This window comes from Capra hircus, chromosome 24, assembly GCF_001704415.2.
Source record: "Capra hircus breed San Clemente chromosome 24, ASM170441v1, whole genome shotgun sequence".
Classification (NCBI taxonomy): Eukaryota; Metazoa; Chordata; class Mammalia; order Artiodactyla; family Bovidae; genus Capra; species Capra hircus.
The window spans coordinates 53,166,280-53,183,146 of NC_030831.1; the positions used below are offsets into that span (position 1 = coordinate 53,166,280).

Genomic DNA, 16,867 nt, shown 5'->3' on the forward strand with positions numbered 1-16,867 from the left:
TAAACATTTTATAAGATGAAGATTGACTTACACTGAGAGTAAGTATTTCATAATGTGATACAGTTCAGTTCAATCGCTCAGTCGGGTTTGACTCTTTGTGACCCCATGGACTTCAGTACGCCAGGCCTCCCTGTCCATCACCAACTCCCAGAGTTTACTCTGGGAGTTACTCTGTCCATGGAGTTGGTGATGCCAGCCAGCCATCTCATCCTCTGTCATCCCCTTCTCCTCCTGCCTTCAATCTTTCCCAGCATCGGGGTCTTTTCAAATGAGTCAGCTCTTTGCATTAGGTGGCCAAAGTATTAGAGTTGCAGCTTCAACATCAGCCCTTCCAATGAATATTCAGGACTGATCTCCTTTAGAATGGACTGGTTGGATCTCCTTGCAATCCAAAGGACTCTCAAGAGTCTTCTCCAACACCACAGTTCAAAAGCATCAATTCTTCAGAGCTCAGTTTTCTTTATAGTCCAACTCTTACATCGATACATGACTACTGGAAAAACTATAGCCTTGACTAGATGGACCTTTGTTGGCAAAGTAATCTGTCTGCTTTTTAATATGCTGTTTAGGTTGGTCATAACTTTTCTTCCAAGGAGTAAGCATCTTTTAATTTCATGGCTGCAGTCATCATCTGCAGTGATTTTAGAGCCCCCCAAAATAAAGTCTGCCTCTGTTTCCACTGTTTCCTTATCTATTTGCCATGAAGTGATGGCACCAAAGCAGATTGATTATATTCTTTGCAGCCAAAGATGGAGAAGCTCTATACAATCAGGAAAAACAAGACCGGGAGCTGACTATGGCTCAGATCATGAACTCCTTATTACCAAATTCAGACTTGAATTGAAGAAAGTAGGGAAAACCACTAGACCATTCAGGTATGACCTAAATCAAACACCTAATTCATAATGTGATACAGGTGAGCAGGTATTTGAAGAATGGAATCGGACAGTGCTCACTAAACCTAGAAAATATTGTGTAAGATATTATCTGTAGGTTTAGACCAATGTAACTTTAAACATGTTTTGGTATTTCAGAAAACATTCAGTTGCATTTAAATTAATGTGTCACAAAGTTGTACTACTTCAGCTGCTTGAAAGTATTTTCTATTAAATATAAATCCTTGGTTTGAGTATTTAGAGTATACTTTCATATTCTCTTTCCAGACTATAGATCTCCAAAGCATTACTTTCCTTCACAGAATTAATAGAAAATCCCCACTTTTTTAGCCTGCTGTATATAATGTATTCCATTCTGGAATAATCTAATGTTTGTAACATCATTATTTTTGCCCAGAAGAGAGAATAAGATGAAAACCAAACCAAACCAAATAAAAACCAGGGAGCCTTAAGGTGGCCTATGAATCACTTCTTTGTTTGAAACCATGAAAAGTTTTAAACCTCAGGGTAATTCTTGCTAGTGAGATTCTTGAAGAGTGAGTTGTCTTTTCTGAAGTGAGAAAAGGACTTTCTAGAAAGAGAGGTAAGTAAAGGAAGCGACATGAAACTATGAGGAGTATCCATGGATTTGAAGATGTGAAAATGTAGCCGTTTCCTTTTTGCTTGTTCGGCGGATGCATGGGATTGAAAATATTAATGACAACACCTTTGTTTTGCAGCTGTCGTGAGCGCCATCCCTGTGCCAACCCTAGAAAGTGCCCAGTACCCAGGAATCCTTCCGTCACCCACGTGTGGATACCCCCACCCACAGTTCACCCTCCGGCCTGTGCCGTTCCCAGCACTCTCAGTGGACCGCGGTTTCGGAGCAGGAAAAAGTTAGTGCATTGCATTTTCCTTTATTTTTACTGAGAACAAACAAATAAGATCAATAACGTCTTGTCAAGTGTGTAGCATTCTGATGCTCTTATCCTTTGTAAAGAGGGATTCAGCTGTGACCTGAGTACTAGAATTTTCTTTTTCAGCATGGTCAGTTTTTTGGACCCTAAACGTGTATTTGGGACTGATTTTCTAGGAGTCTTTCCACAGTCTGTTGCACTGACAGTATGAAGAGTTGTGAGAAAACAAAGCTGAACGGGTTCAGTAAAACAGTGACGTGATGGGTGCTAGAAATTAGTATGTTCTGTTAAGTGGGAAGTGAATAAGCAAGTGACTGAACTCCAACATATTCTCACTTAAGTGTCTGTTTGTAATAATTGAAGATGTCTCTTTGATTTTCCTTATGAACCAATACCTGTATGAAAGCTTTAGCTTTCTTTATTTAAATCAGCCATCTGCAACACCATGGATAGACCTTTTTCATTTTTCATTTTTAAGAAATAGCTATTGGAAATAAAAAATTTTCCAGACTAATATTTCACCTGTTTTATGTATTTATTTTTCCAGCTTTAATGGGAATAGTTGACATTGAACAGTGTGTTCTGCCATGTGTTGATTTGATATACTTCTCTATTACAAAATGATAATCTCTATAACCTTAGCCAACACCTCCATCCATGGCACGTAATAAGCATTTCTTTTTTGTGGTAAAAACATTTAAGAGTTACTCTCTTAGCAACTTCTGAGGGTTTAATACAGTATCATTAACTATAATCACTCCTCTGTCCATGGGATTCTCCAGGCAAGAATACTGAAGTGGGTTGCCATCTCCTTCCCCCGGAGCTCTTCCTGACCCGGGTCTCCTGCTTGCCAGCAGATTCTTTACTAACTGAGCTATGAGGGAAGCCCATTCTATACGTTATAGTCCCAGAATTTATTCATCTTCTAACTATAAGTCTGACCAAATATGTCCTTTCTTCTCTCCTCTCCCAGTCTCTGGTAAACATTATTCTAGTTTCTATGTCTATGTTTTTTCGATTCACATATAATGTTTGTCTTTCTTCATCTGACTGATTTCACTCAGCATAATGCCTTTAAGGTCTATCCATGTTGTTGCAAATGTAAGTGTCCTTCTTTCTCATGGCTAAATAGTATATGTGTGTGTGTGTATGCATTTTATATGTATCTCACATCTTCTTTGCCCATTCATCCTTGATGAAAACTTAGCTGTTTCCATGTATTGGCTATTGTGAATTATGCTGCAAAAAGCATGGGAATCTCAGCCATAAAAAGGGACGAAATGGGGTCATTTGTAATGATATGAATGAATCTGGTGTCTGTCATACAAAGTGAAGTAAGTCAAAAAAAGAAAAACAAATATTGTCTGTTAACACACATATATATGGAATCCAGAAAAGTAGTACTAATGACTCTATTTGCAGGGCCGAATAGAGACACAAATGTGGAGAATGGACTTGCAGACACAGCGGGGGAAGGAGAGGATGGGATGAGTTGAGAGAGTAGCTTTGATATACATACATATATATGAACAGTGAAAGTGAAGTCACTCAGTCGTGTCCGACTCTGCGACCCCGTGGAACTATGTAGCCTACCAGAACTCTCCGTCCATGGGATTCTCTAGGCAAGAATACTGGAGTGGGTTACCATTTCCTTCTCCAGGGGATCTTCCCAACCCAGGGATCGAACCCAGGTCTCCCGCATCAGAGGCGGACACTTTAACCTATGTAAAATAGATAGCTCGCGGGAAGCTGCGGTGTAGCCCAGGGAGCTCGGCTTGGTACTCTGTGATGTCCTGCTGCTAAGTCGCTTCAGTCGTGTCCGACTCTGTGTGACCCCATAGACGGCAGCCCACCAGGCTCCCCTGTCCCTGGGATTCTCCAGGCAAGAACACTGGAGTGGGTTGCCACTTCCTTCTCCAATGCATGAAAGTGAAAAGTGAAAGTGAAGTCGCTCAGTCGTGTCTGGCTCTTAGTGACCCCATGGACTGCAGCCCACCAGGCTCCTCCATCCATGGGATTTTCCAGGCAAGAGTACTGGAGTGGGGTGCCATTGCCTTCTCCCTGTGATGTCCTAGAGGGGTGGAATTGGGGGTGTGTGGGAGGGAGGTTCAATAGGAAGATGGTATAATATACTTACAGCTGATTCACACTGTTGTACCACAGAAACTAACACAACATTGTAAAGCAAGTGTGTGTTAGTTGCTAAGTTGTATCCGACTCTTTGCAACCCCATGGACTATAGCCTGCCAGGCTCCTCTGTCCACAGGATTTCCCAGGCGAGAACGCTGGAGTGGGTTGCATTTCCTTCTCCAGGGGATCTTCCCAATCCAGGGATTGAACTTGCATCTCTTGCATTGGCAGGCAGATTCTTTACCACTGAGCCACCTGGGAAGCACCTGTAAAGCAATTATCCTCCAAATTAAAGAAATAATATTAAAAATAGTTGGCAAAAAAAATGCGTGGGAGTGCAGAATTTCTTTGATATCCTGTTTCCATTGTCTTTGCCATACGCAGAAGTGGGATGGCTAGATTATATGATTGTACAATTTTTTATTTCCTAAGGTACTTACACACTGTTTTCTACAGTGGCTATATCATTTTATATTTCCACCAACAGTGCAAAAGTGTTTTCCTTCCTCCACATCCTCGCAAACATTTATCTCTTATCTTTTTTATTTTAGCCGTGGTAACAGAGGTGAGATGATATCTCATTGTCGTTTGATTTGCATTTCCATAGTGATTAGTAATCTTGAGCACCTTTTCATGTATCTGTTGGTCTTTTGTATATCTTCTTTGGAACAGTGTCCATTCAATTCCTCTGCACCTTTTTAAAATCACAGTGTTTATGTTTTTTGTTTTTGAGTTGTATGAGTTTTTGTATATTTTGGGTATTAACCAGTTAATCAGATGTTTGATTTGTAAGAATTTCCTTCCCTTACATTTTCATTTTCTTTCTTTGTAGCCACTTTTTAATTGGATATAGTTCCATTTACTTATTGTTGCTGTTGTTGCCTTTGCTTTTGGTATCAAACCAAAAATAAAATCATTGCCAAGATCAATGTCTGTTTTCTTCCAGGAGTTCTACAGTTCTTGGTCTTATGTTCAAGTCTTTAATCCAGTTTATTTTTGCATATGATACAAGATAAGTAATTTCTCTCTTTGACAGTCTGCTGTTAGGATATCAAAATGCAACTGATTTCTGTATATTGATTTTGTATCCTGAGAGTAGTATTTGTTTCAAAGAATGTACAAATGGAGAGAGATTCTCAAGCTATTATATGCACCCTGGTGAGTTTTCCTGTGCTATTTAGCTTTTTTTCCCTTCAAGCACAGCATTTTAAAATCGATTTTATGGCATTCTTCTCTTAGTTACGAACAGGTGACTCAGCATCTCCTGTGAGATAGGATATTTCGTAATAGATAAGATGGTAACAGCAATAAAATATATTTGTGGAGTAGCTATATTTTTTCCAAGCCAACAGGGACAGCTCTAAGAAATCATAAATTGTCTAGATGTAGCAAGGTTAGAATTAAAAGGCATCAAAAATCTGCCAAGAGAGAATTAGATTTATTTTTCTTCTTCTCACTGCACATCATGTCTAGAGAATAGAGTTGTGTGCAAAAACTCAAAGAAAAAAAGTCCTCCAGACCACACTGAAGGGATTTAAATAAAGGTGTAAGAAGTCCAACACCTCCAAATTTCTGAATCCCAAGACAACTAGGACGATAATTCTAGTCAAAGGATTCAGAACACACAAGTCCCTTCTTCAATTTCTGAACTGCACTATCCCCGAGAGAAAAGAGGTTTATAGTTTTAGTTTAGTTTTCTTCTCATTGCTTCATTGTTCATTTATATTCTCTGACTGTAAAAGGAAGTGTCAGAATGGCCTTTATCTGTTCATTCCAGCAAGACTGAGATAGCCAAAGTTCACTACTTTGTCCGAAACTGGAAATTAACTATTTCATTCGCGGGTGTTCCCGTAAATTCTTTTCCTTTTTTTTTTTTTTTTTTTAGTTTTTTATTTTTTTAATTTTAAAATCTTTAATTCTTACATGCGTTCCCAAACATGAACCCCCCTCCCACTTCCCTCCCCATCATCTCCTTCTGAAAATCCAACATCCCATTGATTCCTTCCTTTCTCTCCTGATCTAGTACAGCATGCAAAACTGTCTCATTAAACCATGGGGAAAATGATTCCAGAAGTTATATTTCAATGAAAAGGAAAACAACTGAACTAGTATAGAATTTAGTTTCATCTGTGGTTAAGGATCACAGATTTGTTTATGCCTTTGTTTAGTCTCATACCACTGTGGTGCAGGATTTTGACAGTGGATGAGGCTATGCATACCTGGGGTCAGAGTGTAAATCTCTGTATCTTTATTCGATTTTGTTATGACTCTGAAAACTGCTCTAAAAATCAAGGTCTGTTACAATGAAAAGGTGTGGGGGTGAGGAGTAGGGAGTGAGAAAGAGGAAGGAAGGAAGGAGGGTGAGCAGGAAAAAAGGGAGAAAATGCAGTCTCCTTAGTTGATTTTAATTTTAATTTGCTTAAAAGTAATATTATTAAATACATTTAAAATTCTATTACTATTACATAACATATAATGTGAACATAAAGTAGATAATGTATTGTATAAAGTTATGCAAATTAAGGATTCTTAACAGAATCCTTTGTTTAATAATTCGTGAACCTCATCTAAAATCAAAAGGCAATGACAGTCTACTCCTGGCCAAGATACCATAGATTTTTAAAAAATATAAGATATACTCAGTCCTTCTTCAAGTATTTTTTTGACCAAAGCTATGTGCAGTGCAAAAGGCATAGGAACTGATATGTGTTTCCAAGTGATTGCTTTGAAAAGAAATACATAAAACAAGCATCCTCTTTTCTAGGAAACTAAGTATTCTCTAAATCACTGTCAGAAACAGTTAACTTCCGACCATTCAGTATCGGTTTCTAAATGCCTTGGAGAACACTAAACATCTCAGTTCTCTCTCAAGCAGAAAACATTCCATGTCTCTGGCTGGAGATGTCTTATTAGTCACCTTGAAAAACAGCAAAAGGCACACGTAGGAAAAGAAACATTTTGACTGTGGGAAATGGAGCAACTCTCCTTTCTCAAAAGTTATCAGATGGACCTTTGAGTTTGAGAGATGACTCACTAAATCCCTGCCTACAAAGAAGGCTGCTTTCTGAGGACACTAATAAAGCTGAATTTCTCCCCTCCCATAATGAATGGAAAGATATAGGATACAGTTCATTTGCATAACACACATTCGGTGATCCACACAGAAAGGTTTATACAGTTGTGATGGACAGATATTTCTTCTTCCTATTAATAGCTTCAGTTTTGCCCTTCACACCCGTGGGCAAAGGAACTGGCCATGGGGGAACAATAAAAAGAGATGTATTTTGAAAACTTCAAACAATCATCTGTAGATCTCACTTCTATAAGTCGGTATAAAATTGGGGCCTCCATTTCCTCCCCTTTGGAACTGATGCTAGAGGCGATGATGCCCACTCTCGCCTTCAGTGTTGACATTGTCTCAGTGAGAACACCAGTCACCTTTCTCCAGGTTATCCTTCTCCTGCGCCTCTTTCCCAGATTGGAAATCAGTTAACAGATGGAACTTGCCATCAATAAAACCAGAACAGTGGAGTTCATAGAGCTTTCTCTAGGGTCTTAAAAAAACTGGCTGTAAGGAATTGGGGTTACAGAGGATTACTGCATGATGTTGTTCTTCTGAGATTAATGAGTGAATTTGGTTCATGTCTTGAAGTGTCTTTGCTTAGTTATTCGTCTGCTTTATTTCTTTCAATGCAATCTGAGATAGAAAGAAAATTCTCATTTCCATTTTTACAATACTTTTGCCAGTTATTTTGTAGCAATTATTTATGTGTTGGCATTAATTATTATAAATTGCCTTGAGATTTGACTCTGCTGTATAACCGTATGCTATCTGCACCATGAATTCCTACTATCTCATCATTTGAAAATGAGTGCCTTGCCAGGAACTATTTGATTCTCACTTTAGTCTGTGAATTGCAGGGATGCTGCACTTTGTGAGCGAAAGGAGGTTTTCTTTGCTTTTGGAGCTCTTAGCACCGCTAAATGTCATGTCAGAAAGCCAGTCTGTTTCACTTAGGTGTCCTGAAGCTGGCACCTGAACTGGCCAAACAGGCTCAGATGAAATGAGAGCTTTTCTCCAGTGGAGCAGTTGCTCTTGTGTTTGCTGGAGAGTTTTTTCACTGCCTTAAATGTCAGCCAATTCTAAAAGGCACCTTTTTTTTTTTTTTTTTTTGCTCCATGCAACATATAACTATTATGAATCATCTATGGAAAACCTATACCTTGCCATTGTATTAGGTATTAAGCAAAATTAACATTTTGAACAAAACAAAAACAATCCTTTGTGCATTACTGATACATTCAGTCTCAAGTCTGGACCCTCTCATTCCCACCTAGCATATGAGGTTAGGCACTTTCCTCTTCACTCGGTGGCACAAAATATTGATTTTGCTAAAGATCTGGTCCAGTGATATCAAGCCATTATTTCTTCCCTTGGTGTCAAGAACAACACTGTGATGGTCCTAGTGGGAATCATGGTAGCCAACTGAAAACTTGGGAATGGAGGACTCGGAGTGCTCAGCATTTTTATTTTCAAATATGTTAAAGAGAAGAGGAATGGTAGTGCCCACCCCCAAAATTCAATGAAGTCAGCAGAATTCATGAGAAGCCTGAAGTTTTTAAGTAAATTTTAGAAGACTAAAAAAATACAAAGTTTTATCAAACCTATGATCATAATAATATTTTAATATAGCTCTCTTTCATTTCAAAAATATAGAAGAAATAGAAAAGAAAAAATATGAAGGAAGGAATGAAGAAAAGAAAGATATCACAAAATGTTACTACCTCTGTAAAGACTAAAGTGGTTTTTTAAAATATGATACAGATTTATTGCAATCCAGCTTCCATAGAAAGAATTATAGCAGATTTCTGAGAAAAATCGTGAAATTTCTTCTCACGGAGAGGCATTTTTAATATGATGTGCGTGCATGCTAGTTGTGTCTGACTCTGTGACCCCATGGACTGTAGCACACCAGGCTCCTCTATCCATGCAGTTCTCCAGGTCAGAATCCTGGAGTGGGTTACCATTTCCTCCTCCAAGGGATCATCCTGAGCCAGAGACTGAACCCTCATCTCCTGTGCCTCCTGCATTGCAGGGGGACTATTTACCCACTGAGCCATTGGGGAAGCCCCTAATATGATGATAAGGACCCTTTAATAAAAACTAGCCCTTTGGGAATAAAAGAAAGACCTCATTGTTGGTTCCTGCAGCTGCTTCTCTCAATCTAAGAGATACTGTATTTTTATTTGGGCAATTGACCATTTATTCCTTTAGATTAAATATGAGTCCAGAGTAAAACCTGCATAATTCTGTTTCTAAAACTATACTCTTGGTCACCTAATTATACCATCCTGATGGAACACAAGTTACACACATATTCCTCTTTCCCTTTACATTCTTGAAAGCAGTTTAGCTCCTTTTAGCATCTACCTGAAGGCCCCTTTCCCTTTTGTCTTTGAGAACCAACATCACCGAACACTCATCTTAATGTTTTCCTTACAGCCCCACACTTTAACCTTGAGATTATATATGCACATACATACATGTCCATATTTGATAAGACATCCTGGCATAGAGATAAGGTACCACTCTTCAGACTCTGCTTGCCATCAGAGTTCTATCTAGTTTGCTTGATTACATTTTCCTTATTTGAAGAAATATTTTATCAAGTCTTTGCCCATTTTCTGGTTCCGAGTGCTACGTGGCTACATCTGTCCTTGGCCAACCCTGTGTCTTTCCACCTCCATCTTTGAATGGGGTAAGCCTGAAGCCTGCTCAGTGACCTAGAGGACCTCTAATCCTTTTTGAATATAGAAAAAATGAGCTTTAATATCAAATGCCTTCTACAGGCACATTTCACTGTTGCATATCTTTTATATCTTTAATCTCCACCCCCTTCAGCATTATCAGATTTTCTGCCTCCTCTGCCCTTTGCTGACCTCACTGAGCCTTCTAGAGAGGTGTCTCAGAATTATCTCACAAACTAATTATCTTGAGATATTACCTGCTTAGAAATTCTCTTTCAAAGGAAAGAGATTATCTTCTATCACTGCATTTTTTTCCACCTTTACCCAATAGTACTTTCTTAAGAAATAATCAGAAATATTATTCTTTGATCCACACTTATACCTACTATGCATCTCTGTTCATTTTCAATTTAACTTGGATCTGTTGAGTCTGAAGATGAATGAATAAAGTCAAATCACAGTGTTCTTAGCATGAAAAACTGCCTGGCCAATATTTTAGTACAACTCAACTGTGTTCTTTGGAGCAAAAGGTGTGTTTCTACACACAAAATTGTCCAAATAGCCAAAGGCTGTCACAAACAACTATGTGAAGCCTCTTCAACCATAGTAATCTGAATGAAAATTACAAGGTTTGCTACCAAAGGGGAAAAACTGCAATTCTGCATTCAGGCAACTTGTTTCAGCAAAGTCATCTCTCATGTAACTTCTTAGATTGATGTGTATCTATTTTGTTTCGGAAGATAACAACAGTGGTTATTATTTGCATCATTTTATTAGCAATGCCTTGAGCACCTGGTAACTCTGATGTGTTTGATAGCTGACATGGCATGTTTAAATCACAGAAAAATTGGCATATTGGCTAGTAGATAATAATGCAACTGTAGCCTGGCTTGGTACATTGAATTTCACTGACATTGCTACTTATGAAAGGAGAAATAACTCTCTTTTCTCGCTCCATCACTTATGATTGCAGGGCCCAGACAATTCAGGCAATACAGTCAGTGCTGTGTATCTTTTACTATTCTTCCTAGAAGATACAGCCCTCCCCTACTGGGTCTGTTTCTACTGTTTAAAGGGGCAGTGCTAACACGTCCCATAAACGCAAGAGGATAGTGGGATGCAGATGTTCCTAAACGTGAAGGATTGATTGGCCACATCATGGTACAACTCTCTGAACTATTCCAGCGACTTAGAGAAAGCCCACTTTGTTGTGGAATAATGAATGGCTTCTACTGTGTTTATTGCAGCAGTGAGCGAAGGACCAACCACCCAACAGCCACCCATGTTGCCCCCAGCACAGCCTGAGCATCCGAGCAGTGAGGAGGCACCCAGCAGAACCATCCCCACGGCCTGTGTTCGCCCAACTCACCCCCTCCGCAGCTTTGCCAACCCTTTGCTACCTCCGCCGATGAGTGCAATAGAACCGAAAGTCCCTTATACACCACTTCTGTCTCAGTCAGGTAAGTGCCCATTTGTCTGCATTCAGAAGCTTTGTTGCCCTTGGAGGCTCTGCGTTAAGTGCCCGAGGCTTCCTGAGAAGGCTCGGAGGTGATGTATCTGTTGGATGCTGATCACGTGCCCAGTGCACTCGTGTCTTTGGCTGATTTTTGTGGTGCAGCTTTTAAGTATTTGCCTCGTAAACAGCTGGCTGTTTGGGTGCCTTTCATTCCTTTGGAAAGTTGATGCTGAATGTCAGTTCAGTACTTATAATAGTGCTATGCTATGCTATGCCATGCCAAGTCACTTCAGTCGTGTCCGACTCTGTGCGACCCCATAGACGGCAGCCCACCAGGCTCCCCCGTCCCTGGGATTCTCCAGGCAAGAACACTGGAGTGGGTTGCCATTTCCTTCTCCAATGCACGAAAGTGAAAAGTGACAGGGAAGTCCTTCAGTCGGGTCCGACCCTCAGCGACCCCAGGGACTGCAGCCTACCAGGGTCCTCTGTCCATGGGATTTTCCAGGCAAGAGTACTGGAGTGGGGTGCCATTGCCTTCTCTGAATATGTGCTATAGATATGCCCAATAGAGAATACTGGACTTTCTGCTACATGGGTTGTCAGATTTAAAGCTAGACTGCAAAATTAGAGTTCAAGGTACAGAAGTCTGTGAAAATCACTTTTTTAGAGAAATGTATGCAAATCTCATAATTCTGTTTTTCTCCTTTCAACTGTTGTCTCCCAGGGGTTCTTATTTTAGAGTTCCAAGGCCAGAAAGGAGCATCAGACCAGCGTAGAGTCTAATCTCCTAATTTTAGAAATAAAGAAATAAATATAAATATATATAGAAATAATCTTAAATAAGTATTAAAAGAGTATATAAGAAATAACAATAAAGAAATAGAAAGAAACCCAAACTTAGATAGGAAGCAATATCTGTGTTTCCTTTCTAAGAAATGTAGATACAGAGAGAAGAACCTGAGTCCCTAACTCCCAAGGCAGTGCTCATTCCGTTGCCTTAGCTGGCATCCACTGGCTCCATTGAACCGGAGCTCCTTTTAGTTTCTGTTGTGGATTAGGGAGAATCCGGGGGCGCAGAGAAGGGGAGAGGAGGAGGAGGGAGGAAGGTGGACAAGGAAAAAAAAAGATGAGGAAGAGGAGGAGGGGAGCAGGGGAGGAGGAATAAATAGATAAGATGAAAGAGAGGTCAGTAGCTAGAGAAGTAAATACGTAAAGAACTACATAGGGCTTAAAATTATTTGGGATATTGGCATCATTCTTGACAACCCCAGCATATTAGGCACAAGACAATCAAGTTCAATAATTCCGTGTAAAGAGGGGTGCCCCCCTTAATAGACACAGGTAGCTGCATGGACCAATCAGTCATTGTACAGATACCTTTGAGTTAGTTTCTGTTTTCAGCTATATACCCAGAGCAGTGTTAGTCACTACATTAGTGCGTAAACCTGCTGACACTAGCAAAGATAAGGCTGCCATTATGAATCTTAAATTGATATTAACATTTAGACTCTATCTTGTTCCTGGCATCACGCTGGTCGAGTATCCGGTTTCTCACCATTTGTGTGGTATCTAGTATGCCTGCTCAGCTACCCAACTCCTTGAGGTGGAGTAGAACCCAGGAGGGCTGTGGATCTCCATCCCTTGAGATGCGAGCTGCATGTCGTCCCTGGGCAGAATGGGACCTTCTCTGACACAGGTTCACTGCAGGTCATGGTTTCATTTCACCGGAGATGGCTCTTCTAGCCCCAAAGAAGGCCACACTAGGACCTGAAGCAAGTCAGTATTGTCCAATCTCTTCTGCTAGCCACACATCTATCCCACATACACCTGACTCAGCAAATCCACTACTTGGTATTGCCCCAAAGCTGTGAGGTCTTTGCTATTTGAGACAGGAACAATTTGAAGCAGGAAAATTTATTTCAGGAAATTCCTGTGTCAAGAACATGCTGCCTGGTGGTTTCTGGCTATACTCACTTTCCCACTGAAAAGCCAACTAAGGGAAATGGTCTTGGAGGACACTGGTATTCAGGATAGATGGCAGGTTAATTGCAACTACTAATAATAACTAACCTTTATTGAACAAGTGCTATGTGACCTATATGCTTCTGAAGCCTTGTAGTATGGTATGTGATCCTCAAAACTTTGTGAGGTTGTGCCTTTTTTAAACCTATTTCAAGGATAAAGAAATTGTAATAAAGAGCATTTAAGTAGTATATTTAAATCTACACAGCTAGGGAGCAAGGCTTTCCCCACTCTTTTTGATTTAGAAAGCAGGGGTTCTGAACTTTTAGGAACTCATTTGTAACTCTTAGTTTGTGTCTAACTCATTTAATGACAAAAGCAAAGATAATTTTAAAGCCTGTTGAATTAAATCAGTCTAAAGCTGATAAAAAGAAAAAAATGGGAAACATCTGAAATAATTCTGAGTTGGGAAATACCATTTTCTCACAAGGTTTCTTCCCTCACATTTTAATGAGTGAGAGAAGATGAGAATTTTATCAGAAGCTTTTTCTATATGTATTGAAATGATTGCATGGTTTTTATTCTTCAATTTCTTACTCTGGTGTATCATATTGATTAAATAGTGGATATTGAAAAATCCTTGCATCCCTAGGATAAATCCCATTTGATCATGGTATATGGTCCTTTAAATGTATTGTTGGATTCTGTTTTCTAGTATTTTGTTGAGAATTTTCACATCTGTCTTTATCAGTGATATTGGCCTATAATTTTCCTTTTTTGTGTGATATCTTTGGTTTTCATTTCACAGTGATGCTGACCTCATAGAGTGAGTTCAGAAGTATTCATTTTTCTGCAGTTCTTTTGGATAGCTTCTGAATGATAGGTGTTAACTCTCCTCTAAATGTTTGGTAGAATTCACTTGTGAAGCCATCTAGTCCTGAACTTTTACTTGTTGAGAATTTTTAAATTACTGATTAAATTTCAGTGCAGTTCATATTTTCTGTTTCTTCCTGGTTCAGTCTTGAGAGATTGTACCTTTCTGAGAATTCGTCCATTTCTTCTAGAGATGTTTAACTATTTTATCCTGCTGCTGCTGCTGCAGCTAAGTCACTTCAGTTGCGTCTGACTCTGTGTGACCCCATAGACGGCAGCCCACCAGGCTCCCCCATCCCTGGGATTCTCCAGGCAAGAACACTGGAGTGGGTTGCCATTTAATACCGATTTTATAACACCAAGAAACTAAAGTGCTGCAGTCTTTATATTGTTGATATTCTATTTTGAAGTTTTTTTATTTTTTAGGAACTGTGTTATGCAGAGAAAAAAAGATGGAAATTATATTCAGAAGTCCATTTTAAATGAAAATTCTGCAGTGGCAGTAATAGTGGGTTTGGAACACAAAATCTGGAAATAAACTCATGTTCCAGGTGATCCATAGTAACAAAAAATGACCCCCAAGTGACCCAGGAGAACACCCGATAAGAGGCAGAACAAAGCACTTAGCATGGTCATTTACTAATTATCATTATTTTTTTATTCTAGTTACAGTGAAACCAAAGCTGTCTAAAACAAAATATACTCAATTCAGCATGAATGAGTGTATTATGTCTTTAAAAGATGGCTCAAAGAGGTTTTTCTTTGTCTCTACACCTATTCTCTCAAATACTGAGTGTATTTGAAGAGTCTTTCTGTTCTAATGTCATGTGGGCAAGATCTCATTTTCCTTTATTTCCCCTGCATATTTATAAGTCTACATTTATTTTAATATTGTTCTTATTTTAGTGGAATGATTTCTTATAAACTACCTTTTCTTTAAAATTTTCCAGCGTGTTTGACTTGCTGAGGGATTAATTTTATATAAAACCATAGTTCCCCTTTAAATGTCATCCACCCCCACTCACCTGAGGTCCACCCCCACCGTCACTGGGACATTATTAAATGCCTTTCCCTTTTTTGTTTCTCCATTATCTCCCTGTGACTCCTGTGCATTTCATAAAGTCTTACCGCATGATTTTCAAATAAGTTCCCCCTGCATTGTTCCTGACACATGGTAAGTAGCATGCTTTTAAGAAAGGGCTGATGTTTACTTATTCTAATAGAAACAGAAAATTAGCAGACAGACAAATGTATTAGCTGTGACATTAACCACATGCTTCTTATTCTAAAAGATGAAATCCTTAGAGCTTTCGACAAATTTTAATTCTCAGAAAATCATTGCTTGAGTCAAACTGATGGATGATGTCAAGTCTTTCTCTTTTTGGGTTAAAAACAATACCTCAAGTAGTTTTACTCTGAGTTTCATAATAAAAGACTGCATAATTACTAATGAACTTATCTTTACTTACTGCAAGTAGTTACTTTAAATATGGTAATGTGAGTAATTTTGAAATATCATACCCAATGAGAAGCCCCTTCTGGTTTGAAATCATTTAAATTAGGATTGGGGAAGAAGTTCTTTTTCTTCTCAGATTCCTGTGTATGGTTTTTCTTGGGCAGTATTATCGATCTGTGCCTCAGCTTGCCTCCCAAAAAGGCACGCGAGCTGTGTTTGCAGTTTTATATGATTTATTTGTTGTTTAGTCACTCAGTCAAGTCCGACCCTGCAACCTCATGGACTGCAGCCCACCAAGCTTCCTTGTCCTTCACCATCTCCCAGAGTTTCCTCAAACTCATGTCCATTGAGTCAGCGATGTCATCCAACCATCTCACCCTCTGTCGTCCCCTTCTCTGCATAATGTGCAGTAATGATATCCCTGCAGCTGCACAGAGATTTGCAGTATTTCCATAATAAATGGCAATTAGAAAATCATCCTATTATCATAATGGCTGAGATTCTACCTCTACCTACCTGAAAACACAGATTCATTCCATCATTTATGTTTTCCTTCCACGATCAGAAATTTAGCTTACTAGACTCTAGGGTGTTTTATGATATTTCTTACAATTTGATCATCACCTCATGATAAAGCAGTTCCATTTCTTAATTCTTCACCTATAGACATGAATAACTGTGTGGTCTTTGCACGTATCAGGGAGGTTGCAAATACTACAGTTTGCAAATCACAGATGTGGCCATAGAAGTGATTTGGCTTAGTCTCCTTTCAGATTAAATAGAAAATGCTTGATGGAGCATTGGGCTTATGGCCTTATAGATCTGACATAAATTCTACAAAGGGCCAAGATAGGCTATTTTTTTTTCCTTCACTAGTGAAAATTCCTTTTAGCTGTGAACTGATCAGCTGCACTTTAAATGAACCTGGATTAGGGGACCATTTGTCTTGCAAGGCTGTAATTCTAAAGGGAAAGCAAATGTGACCTCTTAAATAGTGACTTTTATATTGTAGTGCTGTTTTACACTAGTCTCCTGGAGTTCTTGCATCTTTGTAAAGATGTATGCATGCTTCATTGTCATCCATTTACACACGGCATCTCTACATGTTTTTATTCATAAAGGGAAAACCCAGGACATCGTGATCTGTTCAGTCTTCTAGGGATCAATATGTCAGTGGACATGACAAGACCAAAACTCACTCCATTGTACTGCGAAATTGAGTTTGATTTTCCCTCTGCAAATTGTGGCATGTGCTTCAATTTGTCTGAGGGTTGGGGACAAGGAGTGGGTGGAGGTGGCTGACGGCGGGCAGAAAAGGCATTTGATTTGTATTTTATGGCTGGCTGGGAAATCATGTGTTCCTGCTATAACCTGATCTTTTTGGCAGGCCTCATTTCTGTAAATACTCTGTCACATAGAACTGCCGATAAATTACTATAATACATTAGTT

At 39.2% G+C, this 16,867-nt stretch overlaps 1 protein-coding gene across 1 annotated transcript in view; it reads left to right on the plus strand.

Annotated features, from left to right (window-relative positions):
- LOC108633813 (netrin receptor DCC-like) overlaps positions 1–16,867 on the plus strand; it is an 80,703-nt gene that overhangs the window by 13,520 nt on the left and 50,316 nt on the right. The window contains exons 2-3 of the mRNA XM_018039802.1: positions 1,616–1,771; positions 10,918–11,130. Coding sequence (XP_017895291.1) covers positions 1,616–1,771; positions 10,918–11,130 — 369 coding nt within the window. The remainder of the gene's footprint in view (positions 1–1,615; positions 1,772–10,917; positions 11,131–16,867) is intronic.